The 20393-nt window shown below is 36.1% G+C and overlaps 2 protein-coding genes across 4 annotated transcripts; one reads left to right on the top strand and one right to left on the bottom strand.

Annotated features, from left to right (window-relative positions):
* Positions 1 to 2632: 2632 nt before the first annotated feature.
* Positions 2633 to 17476, top strand: LOC18441839 (glycosyltransferase family protein). Of its 3 annotated transcripts, none has more exons than XR_016057135.1 (11): positions 2633 to 2828; positions 10559 to 10635; positions 10893 to 10968; positions 11049 to 11121; positions 11209 to 11260; positions 11373 to 11434; positions 15299 to 15362; positions 15813 to 15887; positions 16037 to 16123; positions 16664 to 16757; positions 17138 to 17476. XR_016057135.1 is itself a non-coding variant. In XM_011627839.3 (11 exons), exons 1-11 carry the CDS (start codon positions 2719 to 2721, stop codon positions 17258 to 17260), a joined length of 876 nt encoding a protein of 291 aa, XP_011626141.2. In that variant the 5' UTR covers positions 2633 to 2718; the 3' UTR covers positions 17261 to 17476. The 3 variants fall into 3 exon arrangements, 1 of the variants encoding a protein (XP_011626141.2); XM_011627839.3 differs by having other exon boundaries at positions 15830 to 15887; XR_016057136.1 differs by lacking the exon at positions 11373 to 11434 and having other exon boundaries at positions 15830 to 15887.
* A 954-nt stretch (positions 17477 to 18430) lies between these two features.
* Positions 18431 to 19689, bottom strand: GUN4 (protein GENOMES UNCOUPLED 4). Its single transcript, XM_006852067.4, has one exon. It carries the CDS (start codon positions 19631 to 19633, stop codon positions 18845 to 18847), a length of 789 nt encoding a protein of 262 aa, XP_006852129.3. The 5' UTR covers positions 19634 to 19689; the 3' UTR covers positions 18431 to 18844.
* Between the last annotated feature and the right edge of the window lie 704 nt (positions 19690 to 20393).

Here is a 20393-nt window from a genome sequence, read left to right as displayed (position 1 = left end):
AAATATTTTTTTTAATATTTTTTACAAGTGCATGTTTAATAGAGGATTGGACGCCGTGTTAAAATAATTTATATAAAAAATATTACAAATAAAACAGTGTACAGACATGACATTGTGATTGGGGCAATCTTAGCCCTCCATTCAAAATGGGCGGTTAGATCAGAGGTATAAGTTTTATGTTAGGGAAGCATAGAAAGTTTGTATACTTACCCAAAAGCTAAAACTATTTCTGTCATTGATATTCTCTCTCTACTTACCTAGCCAAAACAACACTCTCTCTCATATCTATATTTTCTCTCTCTAGTTTCTCCCAAAACTATCCATCTCTATATTTCCCTCTCTACCCAATTTTTTTTTTTGCGGTGTAGTACATTTCGTGTCGGACCGCCTTTTTAGCCAAAAAACTTCAAGAAAGTTATCGGTCGAATTTTTTTTTGCAGTCTAGCACACATTTTTTTTTTTGGGGTTTGGGAGCATGTTTTTGTGTGCCGAACCGCAAAAAGATTTCATTGTCGAACCGTATTTTCAAGCCTTGTATCATTTGATGTAGAGAGAATAAGAGTGACGATAGGTAAAGAGAGAGAGAGAGAAAAAGAGAATGTGAAATAATAGGCCTGTAGGTAAAGAGAGAATAAGAGAGGTAGAGAGAGAAAGTGCATTTTGAGACAAATTGATAGCATGTCACTAATCTTTTCAAAAGGGGAAGAGATGGAACAAATGACATTTTAATCCTAAAACTCATAAACTATTTGACTGCGGGTAGATATAAGAATAAATAATTTGGAGTTTGGGATATAATACAAAAAGTAATTAGAAGTAGAATATGTGAAAAGTTAGAATTGGGGATATCTATAATTTTCCAGAAAAATTATTAGGTAAAATATACAATGAAACCATTTACTGTTGGTGCAATGTGCTCATAATTAATCTTTACCAATGGATGTGAAATGGATGGTTGCATTTATTCCATTAACTAAGCTCAAACTTAAAAAATATAAATGGTTTTATTATAAATAATCTCAATATATAAAAAGATTATTTTAGTTTTAATGTAAAGAGATCACAACTTTTATTGTCTTTCATATTTGGGTGCAGTTGGTATATGGATGCTTCCGTAGTTGTAGAGGTAAGGTGCACCTTCAAATTATATCATGGTATATAATTTTGATTTAAAATGTTCTTATGATTATCTCAAAATCTATTTTTATATTTGATTATAAAATTTTAAATTTAAAAAATTGTTAAAATCAAGTAGATTTATAAACATATGAAAATCTTGAAAATAGACAGTGTAGACAATATGTTGTAAAATATGTAGATAATATGTTGTAAAATACACTATTTATGAGACTTGAAATCTTTTTATTTTTCATGTTCATACATCTCGATGTCGAGATGATCAATCAAAGGGTTTTTCAAAAGTAAAACTATCTTTTCCGATAGATTTTTGAGGTGCATCCGTAGCTGTAGAGGTAAGGTTGCAATCTTATATAAACTTTTTCCTTCATATTTTAACTCAAATATTTGGTTGTAGACTCAAAGTTTAAAATAACGAAAAATAAATTACGGAACTTTGTGAGACCCATCTCTTTATAATAATGGTAAATAATTTCATGAGGTTTTTATAAGACCTAGGTTTTATAAAAACAAAATAAAATCTCACCTCAAATCCTCATGCAGAAAATATTTTTAGCGACAAAAATCTCTATGATGGCTCTAAAATCAATATCCAACACCAACAAAAAAAAAATAAGACTCATCAAATATTAATAAAGGATAATTTAGCCCCTATGATAAATTGTGAGAGGTTCATCCCTTATTTGAGATTTTCCGAATAGATAAAAAAAGGACTTTCATGTAAAATGGGAATATTTTCGAGCCATTTTTTAGTTTTGAAAAGAATACGAGTATCCAATCGAGAACTTTAAAAGTTAATGGAAAAAGTTGATATGATGTTGGCACCATAAAAAGTAGAATTAAGGTGCACCATTAAAATCCATTGCAAAATGTTGTTTTGATGTTTGAAAAATATCAAATTGATCATTTCAAGATCGAGATGTATAAATATAAACAAAAAAAAAGAAGTTCTCAACTATGAAAAATAGTACATCTTGCAATATATTATATTTACTTTCAAAATTTTCATGTATTTGTAGATATACTTATTAAAATTATTTTTAAATTTTATAATTAGATGTATAAATAGATTCTTGCACCATGTTAAAAAATTTTTATAGTAAAATTACATCTTATCACAAAATTTGGAAATGTGTTTTTTTATAGTAATGAACCTATAAGACCGTCGCACATTTATGTGTGTAGGACCTTAAATGATCACTATTGACTTTGGTACATATCTCTAAAAAAAAGTCCAGTCTTAATAATAATTTTTTAAAAAATTTATGTCAAATTTGAAGGTGATTATTCGAGGTCCTATACACGTTACACGGAGAAGGGTCGATCATTTTTTTTTTTTTTTTTTTTATAAATTTTATTTTTTTACAAAATTTGAAGCCGCAGCTTATTTACTTTGATTATTTAGGGTATGCAAACCACACCAGAAATTAAAATCCTCGGTTTCTCACTCTCTACGAGAAAATGAAATATTCTCCAGCTAAAGTTTCCCCTTGTCAACCAATTGATGGAACCCTCGGTGCCCATCCGCGCTCCGTATGCGCCTGAAACTTGTCGTCAGTGATCGTGGTTTCTTCTCCTTTAATGGAGGGTTCGAATTTAATGGCTTCGATTCATCAGAGAGAGCAGAGGCGCTTGGCTTCAATCTTATTATCTCTCTGCCTCTTTTTTCTGGCCATTGTTTCTGGTATCCGGTAAAGTTCCTGCATCAAGAGACGTATGCATGAATAACTAGCGAATGGTTGAATTTAGAGAGAGAGAGAGAGAGGGAGACGGAGGGAGGATAATCAGTGGCAAAAGATTAAAGTTATAGAGAGAGAGAATGCAAAAGACTCAATTTATAGATAGAGAATGTAAAAGACTAAATTTATAGACAGAGAGTTGAATCTTCTTCTTTTTATACAGTTACTCTGATCTTTCTTTGTAGCAATTCTTTTTTTTTCTTCCTGTTTTTTATTTATTTTTGGGTGGCTCATATTTTCGTGAATTTTGCTAGTGAAATTCTAAGAGAGTAGTAAATTTTTTATTACTTATTTTCTGCATAAAATTAGCTGAGAGAGAGAGAGAGAGAGAGAGAGAGAGAGAGAGAGAGAGAGAGAGAGAGAGAGAGAGAGAGATTATTTAAGTGCAAGTTTTGAAAATATGGTTCAAATTGAATGGTATTCAAGAGAATATTTATTTCCAAGGTATGTACAAGAATTTTTGTCATCTATGTGTACGTGTGCAGTCAATCTAATTGATTAGTTGATGCGATTTTAGAATTCCATGATAATTATATAAAGCTTTACGGTTCTATAGATATTGCTTTATTTGGAAGTTTCATAGCTAGATTAAATATGATATCTGTGTTAGTATTGATTTGAGATGGTTCCTAGAAAAAAATTTCGTGGACCAAAATATTTAAGGAGGCCTATCTAACAGGAACCACTTAGGATTATCATCAATCTCGTGGCATTCATAATGTTTTCTTCGTTTTTTTGATGCTGTACATTCATAGTGTTATACACATAACAATACCAAAATCAGTAAACAAATAACATCCAAAAGGGCTTCCCAAACTACAGCAGTATGCCTAAAACTATACTTCTTCCTTTACTTCTTTTTCCCTAAACATATATCACCAACATATGAATAACCAAGGCAACATAAAGGAATGTTCTCAACAATATGTTATCCACCAACAATGAGCATGGAAAATAGATGCACAACCATAATAGAGATGCTGGAAATGAACCAATCCTTGGGTCAATTCATTGTAATGAAAAGAAGCACTTCAATGGATATCTGGTTAGATAAATAGAAGGAAAATAGTGTAGGGCATGAGGCTGGGCAGCACTTGTTTTTAGGTTGGCCTTGCAAAGGTTAGGGTGCTCCCTTGTGACCAAGCCACCTCTAAAATTTTTACAGAGAAAGGGAGGAAGTATGGGTGAGAAGATAGAGAGAGACTAGAGCACCATAGCTTTCTTCCAACCCATGCCACTTAAAGCTTCCATATTCCAATGTGGCATTGCAAAGCTTAGGGTGCTCCCTCGTGACAAAAGCACCTCTGATATTTTGTGTGTGTGTGTGTGTGTGTGTGTGTGTGAGAGAGAGAGAGAGAGAGAGAGAGAGAGAGAGAGAGAGCACCATAGCTCTCTCCTCCAACCCATGCCTTTTAAAGCTTCCATATTCCAACTAGTGATTTTGGTGAATGAGTTTTTCTTACACTTGGCGAAAGGGGTTTGTGCAAATATTATTATATGGGCATTCCAAGTCTCTGTGCGTCGATGATGCATGTTGGGCATTTCAGGTTTTCATCCCGATGACATGTGTTGTATGAGCATCTTTGTGATGTGATGGTTAGTGATATAATCATTTCTTTGTAATCCATGCACTTGTCTAGTTGCCTTTCTGAGCATTCATGGGGGATTGGACCTTTTGTGGTTCACCCTTTTGATGTGCTAATATGGTTATTTGGGCAGTTGAGTATCTCTTAGTGAGATATATCTCATTGTGAGATTGTATGACAACTCATTGCAACAACAAAGAATCAACGCCTCAGTAATGGATGCATGTATATCGTCTATAGTGCGGGTGCCCTACACATTTATTGTTGGGTATTGTGTGAGAGAGTTGTTAATCCAAAAGCATATGCCATGATGTTAATAAGATGGTTGATGAACACATAATAAGTCACGAGTAATGAGCGTGGGAAAGTGTGTACTTGATGCCATTGAGTGGATAAAATATATATGGATGGACTGTGGATCAACTGAGGGTGTATAGCTCATGTGGTTGTAGATAGAGCTCACTGTTTCAGTGGATGGATGATTTTATAGAGCAAAACCATGTCAAAAATAGTGGGAGGATGTTGGGCACATTTTTTCTCCATGTTTTTTGTTTTCCAAAATTAGCCGTTTTCAAAAATCACCAATATGCCCGTAACTTCTAATATTTTGCATGGACACCTTATACCAAGTGCAAGAAGAAATCATTCCCCAATAACCATCCATTGGAATATGGAAGCTTTAAGAGGCAGGGGTTGGAGGAGAGAGCTATGGTGCTCTAGTCTCTCTCCCTCTCCTCACCCCTACTTCCTCTCTCTCTCTCAAAATGTGAGAGGTACCGTGGTCACAAAGGAGCACCCTAGGCGTTGTAAGTCTACCATGAAAACATCCACTGCCCATGCTCATGCCATACACTATTTTCCTTCTACTTCTCTAACCTAATATCCGTTGAAGTGCTTCTTTCATTACAGTGAATCTACCTAAGGATTGACTGATTAACAGCATCTCTTTGTGGTTGTGCATCTATTTTTGATGCTCAATGTTTGTGGACAACGGATTGGTAAGGATGTTCCTTTCTCTTGCCTTGGTTATTCATGTATTAATGATATATGTTTAAGGGGAAATAAGTAAAGGAGTAAGTATAGTTTTGAGCATATAGTTGTAGTTTGAAGAGCTCTTTTGGATGTTATTTGCATGCTGATTTTGATATTGTTAATTGCCTAGGAATTTATGCATGCTATGTGATCGATGATATTCCCAAGTGCTTCCTGTTAGATAAACTTCATTGCATACTTTGGTTTTTTGCTAGATTTTCATGTAGTAGCCATCTCAAATCGTTCCTAACATTTGGTATCAAAGCAATGTATTTTGCTTCCATGGTGGAGGGTAAAATGCACTTTTGCTTTTTACTTCCCCACGATATACATGCCGTAACAAAGGTCAGCACCCATCTTGGTGTGGATTAAATATGCATCACTATAACCTTCAAGAATTAGATCCTTAGTCCCATAGCATTAGCATTGGCCATGACTTGTGTCCCTTTAAAAATCTAAATATCATCTTAACCAATTTCCAATGTTCAATTCCCACGTTGGTCCTATATCGAGTAGCAACCCCCATAGCGTAAGCACATGAGGTCCAAAACAATTCATCAAATAGTTAAGAGAACCTATGGCTTGTGTATAATGATATTTCTTCACAATTATTAGTTTTGGACGCATTTCTACGGATGCTTTACAATTTTTGTCAATTGGGTTGGCCATTGGTTTGGAGTCCACCATATTAAATTTTTTAGTATCTTAGGGGCATAATGCTCTTGATTAAGATATAAAAATGTTTTATTTCTATATTTAGTCACTTTGATTCCTACGATATATATTTCATCACAAATTTGGAGGACAACCACTCTTTACAATCAGCAGTGGCTTTTCCATCACTCCCTATTAAACTATGTCATGTATGTATAGGGCTAAAGCTAAATTTACACCTGAACTCCATCGAGTATATACACAACTTACTTTAGTTTCTTGGCTTTGAGATTCAAAACTTTCAATTTGACTTCCTCTTCCAATTTTTTTTGAGGAAATGTTAACTTTATAATTATAAAATACAGTATTACATCATCTAAAATAAAGAAGGCAATCCACAAGTTGGGCGCTCAGACTACAGGTAGAGAGGGTTAGTGAGAGAAAGAGGGAAAATAAGAGAGGGTTACAATAAAATAAACAAGTGGAAAAAATCAAGATACATGGATTAGAGTTGTAGAAAGGGAGGGTGGTTTTGGGAGATAAGAGCCCATGAGAACCCAGGAGAAAGTTAAATCTGCTGCATCACGAGTGGATGGTCTGATGAGTGCTGTCTGTATTAAGGCGGGAACACCGTGGGGGTGAAGTAGCAACTCAGCTGCAGGAGGTAAAGCCAGTGCTAGCTGAGTTGCACCTGTCCGTGAGGTCCCTGCATAAGATATGAAGAAGAAGAGGCGTGCAGTAGGGTAAGAGGAACGAGGAGTGCAAGAGAAGAGAATGTGAGTCATAGGTGGTGAGAGATATGGGTAAGGAGAGAGTATAGAGTGAGAGTGATGTGTGGTGGGAAGGAAAAGAAGGTGCATTAGGAGAGAAGTGTGTGTACAAAGAGGGAAAGGGGGTAATGAGGTGGAGATAAGAAAGAGATGGAAGCGAGGGGAGGAGAGAGAGAGAGGAAAAGGAGAGTAAGTTGCGAGGCTTACACACTAGAAGGCCTCCTCGTAGGGAAAATTTTTTTCTTCTACTTTTTTTTTTTTTTCCTTCCTTTTTTTTCCCCCTTTTTTCTTGTTCTCTTTTCTTTTTCTTTTTTCCCCCCTTATTCCACTCTCTTTTTTTTCTTGAGAGGGGAAGGAGAAGATAAGAGAATGAAGAGAGATAGAAGCTGAGTGTTTCAGAGAATGGAGGGTGCACCTCATGTGTTGCAAGCTCCTTCTTTGTCCAACCTATCTACTTCGGTGTTGGCCTCTCGAAGGATGTGCTTGAAGGTTACCTGTGGTAGTGAACTGCATAAAAAGGAGATATGCTCACAAATAGAATTCAGCTGCCAAGGGGTCTGTGAATGTTGGGTGTCCCAGGAGATAGTATTGCTGGAATCCAACTCTATTATAAGTCCCTGGAATTGTGACCCATATTGAATTACTTGCTTGAGGCCTTCTCGGAGAGCCGAGGCTTATGCTGTGGTGGAGTCTGTGATCTCTATGTACCCCAAGAAGGCGAGAAATATACCATCTGAATTTGCCATAGTACCTCCAAAACCAGAGGAGCCAAGATTTCCTAAGGGTCAGCCATCTGTGTTAAGTTTAAGGAATCCTGGCTGAGGTGGGGCCACTGAGCTCTGAATCTGGTCGAGAGAGCCGAGAGGTTCAGGAGGGAATCCCAATTAGCTAGAAAGTGAGAGATAGGAAGGTTGGCAAAGATAGGGATGACTTTTCCCCTGAGGAGATAAAGATGAGGGCGGAATCAACAATAGAACGTTCATGGCTAGAGTGTCCTCTAAAGGTCCTAGAGTTTCTTTCCAACCAGATGCTCAAGAGAAGAGCTGCACCGACAGTTGCTGCAGTTTTCTGCCATTTCTAGGAAATGGCGGGGATAGAAGAGCAGAGAATAGACTAGCTAGGGAAGGGGGGGAGTAGCCCATTGAAGGTCCAAGAGATTAAGAAGAGATGACCAAAGGCAGGAAGAGACCTCATAATGGATGAAGAGATGAGGGTTAGTCTCCAAGATGTGGAGACACATAATGCGTCGATTGGGTAAAGAGGGCCCATGTCTCTGCAGTTGGTCTCATATAAGGGCCTTGCCCTTACAAATGCAACATATGCCTCCATTTAATGATCATCAACATCATAATGATAGCTATTGCTAGTATTATCCTTATTGAGGATTTCCCTATTACTGGTGAAAATATTTCTCGGTAATCAATACATTCCTTTTGACTTAGGGAAAGGTTTCTATACTCCCCCTACAGCATAAAAGGTATGTGCTTCCCCTCCCTTCCAGCCATCCAATTTAAGATCAAGTGAGCCATACAACGCTTGATCTAGATCTGACGCCTCAAGAGTATTTTATTTTTGATTTTTTTGTACAATTTGTATGAGTATGAAATTTGGTACGTATCATCTTCTCAATGGGGCACACCTACGAAAAATATTTTTAAAAAAATTTCGATAACATAAAATGACTAAAATACCCTTTGAAGCTTTCAGGGGTATTTTAGCCATTTTATTTTATTGATAGTATTTTTATATTTTTTTTGCAAATGCGAATTCAAGAGAGGGGTGGACGTCCAAAATTTGGTATCAAAATAATTTCTAGAAAAAATATTAAAAATAAAATAGTGTAGAGATGTGACAGTGATTGTGGTCATCTCATCCGTCCATTCAGAATGGATGGTTGGATAAGGGGAAGCATACAATTTTTATGCTGTAGGGGAAGCATAGAAAGCTTGCCCTTTGACTGAACCCCTTAGCCACCAATCTAACTTTATACTTATCAACATACCATCAAAATTACTAACAATTGTCTTTCTACTTTGAGGGCAAATCCGTTATGATCTATGTTTTATTTTTTATTAGGGACTTATGCTCATCGTTCATAACTTCCATCCAACTACTCGCATCATTCAAGCTAATCGCTTCTTTAAAAGTTTGGGGTACTTCGTTTAATCCATTTTAACATAATTGTCTAAATAGCTAGGTCATTTAATTTCCCTAGTACTTCTTCTAGGCTCATAAGATTAAGGACTTTGATAATCTCTAGAAGAACTTCTAACATCCACTATGCTAGGGTCTTTTGATTCTACATGAAAAGAGAAAAAAACTAGAACCTAAAACAGTTGAGTGCTATTTGTGGGGTATTTGGCTGGTTCCAAGGGATATGGATTTTATAATGACGAAACTAAAGAAATTATAGAGAGCAGAGAAGCTCACTTCTTTGAAGGCCTTGAAATACCTAAAATTAAGCCAGCTGGACTTTTAGAATAAATTACTTAGAAGGGCTACTACAAAGGCATTTATCTCCTATTTAGTAATGATAAGAAACTAGATGGGTTGAACTTTTCTATCTGGAAAATTAAATTGTTGTCTTGCTTCATACTATGGAGTTGCTACATAAGATTAATGAAGAGAAACTAGCTGAACCTATTGATGATACAACTCTTAGGGATGGGCAAACGTGTACCAAGTGGAAAAATGATGATCTCACATGTAGAGGTGCCATCTTAAATTGTCTTAGTGATAGATTACATAAAGTATTTGAATGTTATGCCAATGCTAAAGATTTGTCGACTAATTGAAAAGAGGCATTCCGATGATAACTATGTGGCTAACTGTGAGTTATATGAAAGATAAAATATCTATGAAATGAAGGAAAATTAATCGGTGCTTGAATGTTTGGCACAGAAGGCTTGGTCCCATTGATTATGAAAGAATAACAAGCTTGAATTCTATTCATTGTTGGAATGTATTTCAAATTTGTCTTTGATGCTGTTTTTCTAATTCTCTTGTTGTAATTATCTTTGAATCCCCAAATTATTTTTCAGACTCAATGATTTCCAACCAACATCTTGTTTAAAGAAATGTGTTGCTCGGTCTGGATTGGTTTTTTGACTTTGAGACAGTGAAATTTCTGCATTTCTATTAGTTTCATCTTACGTAGTTTTCTCCATGTACTTTTACCTGGTCATGGGTTGAAAAATCCACGAGATATGTTCCAAGAAAATTCTCTTAACAGAAGCTATGTAATGATTGTTAAGTTTGCTTGATGTTCTTGATTCTACGCCTTCTGCTGTTACGTATTTTATATGACTACACTCCATTAAGCATGCTTTTTTTTGTGTAAATGCAACAAAATCATAACGTGGATAAAAAATTCCTTCTTAATCAGTGCATTGTTTGATGGCTAGGGAGTACAGGGAGCCGAATCCTTAAAATTTCTCAAATTTGAGGACCTTGCTATTGTTTTATGACACTTAACCTTCAATAAATGGCTTTATTTCCTTCTATAGTATCTATATTAAAAAATTGCCTCACAATTACTGAAACTGTATTTAAATTTATTTCATGTAGCCAGGCAGAACTACATTGTTTGTAAAAAAAATTATTATATTGATCATTACAACCAATAACTGCTTCTTTGCAGGGATGATTTTAGACCTATTGAGAAAGAATTTTGCAAAAATACTGTTCAAGGAAGATACTTACTGTCGGATGATCATGGTACGTGCCAAATAAAGTGTATTTTGCTTGCTCTTTCTTATGAGTTGCTAAATCTGTTCTGTACCATCTGTCATTTTATTAATGGATTTCTCTGATTTCTTTTTCTTCTTGTTTGGATGTCACTTGCGATTCTTATAGTATTGAAAGTGAAGAGATGAATAACATAGCAATCAATCAACTTTCATTATTTTTATCCATTCACTTTTTTTTTTTTCCTCTCATTGCTATTCATGGCAGCAACTCTTGGTCTTGTGCAGGCCATGTATGTGATGTTCTCTCAATTGATCCATGGTCTCAATGTTGCCCTGAAAGAGGAGAGCGTTTCTCTTGTCAGTGAGTTTTTCTCTAAGTCGCCACTTCACAAATACTAAATATTGACAACTTGTGTCTTTATGTTGAGTTTTGTGTCGCAGGGGATGTAATCTTGTCTCACAATGTTGTAACTCTTATGAATATTGTGTATCTTGCTGCTTGAGTCCAGATCGGGTATATTTCACAGCAAGGGCATGCATTTTTGTTATCTCCATGTATCATTGAGATTGATTTTTATGTTTCATCTCATGGTGTCCACAGACAAATAAAGAGTTTGCATTGAAAGTGAGGATAGGCAAGCCAGTAACTGCAGGTAATTGGAGTTTAAAATTATGATTTTTCATCTGGGAAGGTATATTGAATATATTGATATTGGTTATTCTGAATTTAATATATTCTACTTTCATTCAATTCCATTATTGCAGGCACTTATGCTAGTGTGTTTGATTTTTGTGCTGGAAGGTGCCGCCACAATTCTGCTAGCGTGGTACTGCATGACTCTAACCTTTAAATTGGTTCATGGCTTTCCTTTCTTCTATGGGAAAGTATGATAATATCCAATGGTTTATGTAAAACTCGTATGGTCATCACCATCCAATGGAAAAATGACTGGTGGTCTAGGGAGATTACATTCCACCATAGGAGTCGTTGCCTAGTGGTTCCCCCTCAGTGTCTAAGACTGTTCATCATTCCAATGGACCATGATGATCCAATGGACTACGGTCCTTCCATATCCCATTTGATTATCAGTTTCTTTCCCCCCATCATTGTTAATTTCACTTTTCTAACTTTGAATTATTATTCACTTTAATACCCTCCCACTCTTCAAAAAAAAAATGAACATGTTCGGCCAGGCTAGTGGAATTTGTCTTAGCTGATTGTCATCATCATCATAGCCTTATCCCAACTATTTAGGATCGGCTGCACGAATCATGTTCCGTCATTCTACTCTATCAAGGGCCATACCCTCAGTAAGATCATTAGTCCCCAGATCTTTTCTCATTACTTCTATTGATGTTCCTTTGGGCCTTTCTCTTGCCCTTTAAGAGCCTTCCACTTGAACCAAATGACACCACCTAACCGGTATTGTATTGAGTCTATGTTGTACACAGCCAACGCACCTAAGTCTACTTTCCCTCATCTTATCGCCTATTGAAGTCGCACCTAAATTCCCTCGAATGTATTCATTTCAAATTCTATCCTTTCTTGTCGTGCCACTCATCTATTTCAACATCTTCAACTTAGCTACACTCATCCCTCGAATGTATTCATTTCAAATTCTATCCTTTCTTGTCTTGCCACTCATCTATCTTAACATCTTCAACTCAGCTACACTCATCCTATGGGTATGTTGTTTTTTGACCGTCCAACAGTTCCATCCCAAAAAGCAAAGCTTGTCTGACATCTGTACTATAGAACTTGCCTTTTAGCTTCATTGGTATGTGGCGATCGCATAAAGCTTCGGATGCACATCTCCTCTTCGCTCATTCAGCTCTAATTCTATGTTCGACATCTTCCTCAATCCCTCAATTTTCCTGAATTATTGACCCAAGATATTGAAAATACTCTCTTTTAGGTATTTCTTGGTCATCAATCTTAACTGCTTTCTTGTATTTATTCATATTATTACTAATCTTGCATTTCATATATTCTGTCTTAGTCCCGCCAAATTTTAAACCTTTAGATTCTAGAGCATTCCAATGTTCTAACTTTGCGTTGACGCTGCTTCTAGTCTTATCTATCAAAACTATGTCATTCACGAAAAACATACACCACGGTACCTCATCTTGTAGGTGCTTAATCAACTCGTCCTTAACTAAAACAAAGAGATATGGGCTCAACACTGACCCCTGATATAGGCCTATTGTCACTGAAAACTCACTTGTCTCACCTCTAGTTGTCTGCATACTAGTTAGCGCTCCCTCGTACATATCTCTCATTGTATCAATAAAGCATCTAGAGCCTCATTTCTTTCCACCCATCAAATTAAATCTCTAGGTAGTAGGTACCCTATCGTAAGTTTTCTTTAAATCAATAAAGAACATGTAGAGGTTTTTTTCCTTTTTCCTGAACTTTTCAATCAATTGCTTAAGTAGGAAAATGGCCTCAATTGTTAACCTTCCTGGTATATAACCGAGTTGATTTTCTAACACGCTGGTTTCATGCCTTAGTCGTTGCTCAATCTCTCTCTCCTATAGCTTTATAGTGTAGCTCATAAGTTTGATCCCTCATTAGTCCGCACAATTATGTATGTCTCATTTATTTTGGTAAAATAGGTATCACAATACTTTTCCTCTATTTGTTTGGCATTTTCTTTGTTCTCGACACCCTGTTAAATGGCTTCGTCAGCTAGCATATGCCAATCTCCTCCATGCACTTTCAAACCTCTTTCGGGATACCATCTGCTCCTAAAGCCTTTGATATTTTTACGTTCTTTCACTTCAGATATCCTAATCCTGCAAATGTATCTATGATCTTCTCCCTCATTTATGCCAAAGGTTCCTCTTTTGATACCATTGTGTTCGGCATTTGTGTGCACACACACACACACACAATATATATATATATATATATATAGATATATATATATGAAAAATGCTGAGATTAGCCCCTAGCTCATATGAACATATGGGCCCAACGGCCCAGATTGAATCTGGGCCGATCTGACTGTCACGACCTCATTTTGTGTTTGAATTTTAATTTTTTTCTACAAATCCAAATAACTTGAAATTTTAGGTGTCCATTCTTCTCATCAAGGGGCACCTAATAATTAAAAAATAATTCGCAAGAAATAAATTGATCAAAATACCCCTAAAATATTTCAGGGGTACTTTGGTCAATTTATTTCTTGCAAATTAATTTTTTGATATTTTTATTAGATTATCCTATTTTCGAAGAACACATGCCTGAAAATTCAAAATTTGGATTCGTAGAAAAAAAAATTAAAATTAAAATTTGAAATGAGGTCGTGACCGTCAAATCGGCCCAGATTCAACCTGGGCTGTTGGGCTCATATGTTCATATGAGCTAGTGGGCTAATCTCAGCATTTTCTATATATATATATATATATATATATATATATATATATACATTGAAGGTTGTAGAAAAGAATAATAATTTTGAGAATGAGGTTAAGTACTAGAAATGAGAGACTGAAAATTCAAGCATTTGCATGGGTATTCAAACAAACACTATGAGGTATGTATAAGCTTTGTTTATAGATTGTAAATCGTCACAAAATCTCCAATCTCTTGGATACTGGCAAAACCTAAAGATTTTTGGAAATCCAGTTTGCATTATAAAATATGATCCATATGGTCATAGTAGCAACGATGACAATGGGTATATATTGGCCTCCAATCAATTGCTTGAATAGTGATGGAGAAAAAGCAGGGTTGAGAAATTCTTTAATTTTTTTAGGGGAACCCCTCCCTCCCACACCTTCCAAGCCATTGATGAGACGGTGATAACCTCCAAGTGATGAAGTTTTAATGACTATATGGATCATATTATAAGGCCCATTCTGTTTGCTGAATGTCAAGCGCTGAAATAAGTTTTATTTTTTGGGAAAATATCTCCTTATCCCCTATTTTTAACTTCTATATCTCATGAGACCCAAGAATTGAAAATATTACTTGTAAGCAAAAGGTCTCCATCTTTTCTATCTTACAACCCCCTGGACCCCTTTGACCATAAATTTTTTACCCCAATAAATACTAAAATGACACCCTATTTAAACTCCATCTCTCTCTCTCTCTCTCTCTAAAACTCCATGTCTCTCTCTTCACTTCTCGATGAGTTGACCAGCCAAGGGGTTTAGCTTGAGTTCGAACACGAGCACAACTTCTTATGTATGAGAGAGATAGAGTTTTAGAGAGAGAGAGATGGAGTTTGGTTTCAGAGAGAGATAGAGTTTTAGAGAGAGAAAGAGATGGAGTTTGAGTTTTAAGGAGAGATGGAGTTTTGAGAGAGAGAGAGACGATGATGTGAGAGAGAGATGGAGTTTGGGTTTTTGAGAGAGATGGAATTTTGAGAGAGAGAGAGAGATGATGATGTGAGAGAGAGGAGTTTTAGAGAGAGAGAGAGAGTCATTTCATAAGTTGTTGAGGTCAATAATACATGGTCAAAAGGGTTTAGGGGTTGGAAGATAGAAAAGATGGAGTCTTTTTGCTTGCAAGTAATATTTTCAATTCTTGGGTCTGATGAGATATAGAAGTTAAAAATAGGGGATAATAGGATATTTTCCCTTTTTTTTATTGAGAGATGCGATCCATAAAAAGAGAGAATACTTATTTGGAACGCAGTGGGGACAGGCGTATTTTCTTCATGTTATCGTTTTACATTTTTCAGGTTCATGAGAATGCTTATGCCAGTGACTTCCATCACTGCTTCTCTTTGCAGCCAAACACTTCTGGTGAGTCAACAATGCTTTTCTATTGGTCTGATCCATTGTCTCAAATGGCTGAGAATTTACTGGAAGGAATTTCGACGGTTAGCTAAGCATTATGTAATTTGAAAATTAGTACTAGAAAATTGCATTGAGTTATCTATAATAGTGTTTAGGATTAAGCACCTGTAAGAATTTTGAGTTTGTGAAATGCCGTATTTTGCATTGAGCAATCTGTTTTACTTGGTCATTCAGCAATAATATTTGATAGTTCAATCCTACAGCACTATTACAGTAAAAAAGTGTAGAAATGTAGCCCCAAAAATATTATATTTTTATCATTTAGACACTACATCCCCAGTTCTAATCCTACTGCTGAACAACCCCATGAAATTATATTATTATATGGGATAGTACACTTTTGTGATTAATGGTTCAATGAAAATTGTACCGGAATTGGCAAATAACATGGTTTAGCATTCTTATTGAGGCAGGACCTGTGGATGCTACCATAGAAGAAAGATTGGCTGGAATCAATGTGTTTGTGGGAAGGTAATATTTCTTTTTTATTTGATAACTTGGAATGTGAGAGATTGCATGAGTTATTTGTCTTCTTTTTAATAAACAAGGTTTTTCCTTAAGTTCAAAAGCTGGAGCTATTTGGAGGTAATGACCAACCGTTGTATTTGTTTTGAGGACAGGCAAGGGCAGTCATGCAACTCAGTTTGCAAGTCACAGGGCCAGTCTTGTGTTGTAAACAAGCTGTTGGTTTTGAATACCTGTGAAATGTGAGCTTGCTAAACTTTATGTACAATTTTTGCGGCAACTTTCCTTTTTATTCGCACTGTAAGTTCCCATATGTAAATCTAAAGAGCCTGGTGATTTCCCCCCTTCTATCGTCTTTGTGTAGTCAGTTTCTGAGGACATGAATTTTATAGGCATGCTCATACGAATGCTAATGTTGGCTAGAGAGCCTGACAAGAGTTACTAGCAATTTTTTCTCCCTTGTTTGGTGGTTTCTTTTCTGCAATGAGAAGAGTTAACTAGCAAGTTTTTCTCCCTTGTTTCATGGTTGCTTCTCTGCAATGTGTGGTCTTGATATTTCTTTCTTCATTTCTTTTCGTAAAAGAAAATTTATGGTTTCAACATAATTGAAGAAACGGTGTTACTATTTGATGAATTTTGATTTGGGACTCTGTACGATCCTTACCTTCATCATGAGCATTGTTTCCTTGGTGTATTTCACTTTTACAATACTCATGGGCATTTAAAAGAATCATTTTACTTTTTCCCACTTAACACCACACTGATAATCTCTGCTTGTACAGGATGCAGAGGTATATGAGTTGCAAAGGGGCGTGTGTGGCCAGTAGGGGAGTTGATCAACCTGCAGAAGTTGCAGATAATGCTCCAAAGCATATGGTTTACTACTACTCTTTTCCTTTTCCCTAGGCAGTTGCTATTTTACTTGATACTACAAGATTATCTTTTTAGGTTTTGATCAATTTCACTGGCCTTTGATTAGATAATGTGGATTATCGTTGAGTTTTTTATTCTGTTCTATGATTTATTTCATGTCACAAAGAGGTTACGGTAGTATTTAAAAAGGCTAGATTAAATTACAAAAAGGAAAATAAAATTTTATGGTTCTTTTATTTGGAGAACTTTTGAAGTCGTTTGGCTTAATTTTGTACTTGGAAAGGGTTTTGCATCCCGTTAGAGAATGCTTTGTCTTCAGTGTTTTGGGAATGATGTGGAAAAACTCTCTCTCTCTCTCTCTAACAAAATGGAACTCATTGCAGAATCCAGGCTCATGCTTGTATACTCAAACACTGTCGGAGCTGTCATGTGAAGGTTGTCACTCGCAAACAAAGAGGTTGTGTCCATGTGCAGAGAGAGAGAGTCCATTTTTAGGATCAACATAAATTCAAATTCATTACGTTTCGGTTTAATTCATGTAAATCAAGTATGTTTCCTGTTCATTCCTGTCCATCAAGTAAATTTTGCTTTCATCTTTGGTGCATATAAGTTGAGAGATTAATGCATGGACTGCCCTATCTATTTGCTCTGTAGCCATATTCACATGTGGAAAGATGATTTTATAATTGGAATTATATATGTAAAGTAACATATAGTTGATTGAATTCGACAAGGGTGTGGTTTCTATAAGGTTGCAACTTTAAACAATCCAATTAAGGTGCACCTCCAAATTTTATCATAACATGTAATTTTGGTGTAAAAAATTCTTTAGGATTATCTAAAAATGTATTTTCATATCTAATTATAAAATTTTAAACTCCAAAATTGGTTAAAATCATGTAGATTTATAAACATGTGAAAATCTTGAAAAGGACAGTCTAGATAGACAATGTGTTGTTTTTTTTTTTATACATTCATACATCTCGATATCAAGATGATTAATTAGAGGTTCTTTCAATATTAAAACAATCTTTTTCGATGGGTTTTTAAGGGGCATCTGTAATTCTACATTTTAAGGATGCAACCTTATATAAACTTTTCCCATTCAACAATCACATTGAAACAATAAATCGGGAACCCTATGCTTCAGTTTGAGACATCTAGGATTGCTCATGCGCTCCTTGCTCCTTTACATGGATATGAGAGAGAGAGAGAGAGAGAGAGAGAGAGAGAGAGGAGTTTAAAATGCATTGATTGACAAATTGGATTCGGGCTCCAGCTCCCATGGGGCCAATTCTGATTTACCCAGTACGATTGGTGCGATTTCTGAGTCAGCTATATTTATAGAACATGAAAAATACAAGAAAATTGATGAACTAGATCAATTATGGGGTCTTTTAACCAGCCTTGCAATCCTATCCTGTGATTTCCAAGTCGGTTTGGTGATTTTTATTTTTTTTAGGCAATTTCGCGGGGAAGATATGTTTTAGGAGAGTGTTAGTGGGGTGGTTTTATTGAGAATTGAAAACTATAACGTGATGACTTGCGTTTATTTTTTAATTATTGTTCAAATTTATACTCTTTTTGGATATGTTAAAATGAAGCTCTCCCTGTCACACACACAATTGGTTGGCTGAAGATAAAAAATATATATATATAATATTATATACTGCATCTTTATATTCTAAATCTTACTGCATCTTTATATACTAAATCTTAAACATTCATAGTTTCATCGACAATGATAGCTGAAAATAAATCTTGAATCGGTTTAGATCCATGGTGGTGTTCACCTCTAAACAAATCCCGTCGTCCTCATTCCACACAGAAAAAAATAGGGAAAGAAATGGAGGTCCTGCATTTTATCCCTTGTGCTTGGCTTGTCTCCTGTGATCAGAAAGGAAAGAATATTTTGGGAAACCCATTTTAGTCTCTATACAAACACACAGAAGGAAGAGAGAGAGCGGGAGAGAGATTCTTGCAAGGCTTACAGAGAAAGAGACACAGAGAGGCACAGGAAGAGTAATTCTTGTAAGGCCGAGAGAGAGAGAGAGAGAGATTATTTTAAGGCCTAGAGAGAGAGAGAGAGCCTAGAAGCTATAATCAGGCTCAATCAAACTCCTCTTGATCAAAGGCTTGTTGGGGCTCTTCAAATTCTCCTCTCTAACGTCCTCTGTTTTCACATCTACCTCTTCCTCTTGCTCTTCTTCCACCTCGAAAGCAGGATGAGTGAGAATACTGTACAACAATTGTGTTCCCCTCAAAGCATTGGTTAGAGGCAAGTGGCCCTCTGGTGTTTCACCATTGAGCTCCCACATGAACTCAGTAGGAAAAGACCTGTACCCAAATTGCTCAACCTCAGTTTCAAGCTTTTTCATCCAACCCACCTTCACAAAAAACTTTGTAAAATCTCTCTCTACCTTTTCCCATATCTTTTTTTGAACACTATAACCAAATTTTCCATTGCTATGAGTACTCCAGAGCTTATCAATGGCCTGTAAATCCGAAGCTCCAATGAATTTGACCTCCGAGAAGAAAACATACTTCCGCGTTTGTGCTTGCTCTCCGGCTAGTTGGATGAGGAGGCGCCGGGTCTCCTCATCAGCCTCTCTGAATTGTTTGTTAGAGAGATGTTCTTCAAGGAGGTCGTAGGAGATTGTTTGTTGGTTTGTAGACAGAGAAAGGGAGGAGTTCATGGTGGTGGTGGGATTGGTGGCAAAGGTGATGGTGGGGGAGCATCTTGGGGATGTCGTTTTTAGAGAGAGAAAGTAGGGGGGGAGAGTGGTGGTGGTGGCGGTGGTTTCAGAGAGAGAGTCTTTTGAGGGGAAAAGGTGGTGGCGGGTGTGAGTCTGTAGGTGGGGCTGGTGGGGGGCTGCCATGAAGAAAGAGGGGGTAAGAAGTGAGCATATGAGAGAGGGAATGGAGGAGATAAGGCATGGGTGTTGAGGGTGCTATGGATTGTGTCATCTAGAGAGAGAAACCAACCCGGGGTTTTGATTGGTCCCAAGTGGGTAAGACAAGATTCTTTCTCCCGGCACCGGACACATTCATAATCTCTCCCCATGTTTATTTACTTTTGGACATGGATTTTATGCGGCCAGCCCACATATCGTAAAAATGCGGGCTTCCCAATAAATATATTTTTAAAAATTTAATTTAATTTTAACTTTTTAGAGAATATATAATTTTTAAAATGAAAATCATGCATATAAAAAAATATATATATATATTGAAAATTAAAAATAATAATTTTATTAAAAAAACATTTGAACCGTTGGTTGCATTTGTTTTTAAATGGACCACCTATTTACATCCATATTTAAGATGGATGCTTTATACCTCTCGACCATACGCATGAAACAATTTTCCAATACTTTTTATCCTCGGAACTTGGTTAAATTGGTGTGTCCCATGTACTCCAAAATTGGCTCTAATGAATGAAAGACATACACCATGAATATGATTTTAATATCTGCCCTTTTCTTGCACACTACTCGTAATTATGCACGAAGTCTGATGATTCTTTTCAATTTTTCAAGAGAAACTCAGATGTGACTCTTGATTTTCTGACATTTTCTCTTAGTTCCCGTGTATGTAAAGAATTGAGCACTAGAAGTTTCTAAAATTATCAACACATTT

This window comes from Amborella trichopoda, chromosome 6 (assembly GCF_054954075.1).
Source record: "Amborella trichopoda isolate Santa Cruz 75 chromosome 6, AtrichopodaSantaCruz75HAP2 v2.0, whole genome shotgun sequence".
Lineage (NCBI taxonomy): Eukaryota > Viridiplantae > Streptophyta > Magnoliopsida > Amborellales > Amborellaceae > Amborella > Amborella trichopoda.
The sequence above is the reverse complement of the archived record's forward strand: the minus strand, read 5'-3'. Positions and strand labels throughout refer to the sequence as shown.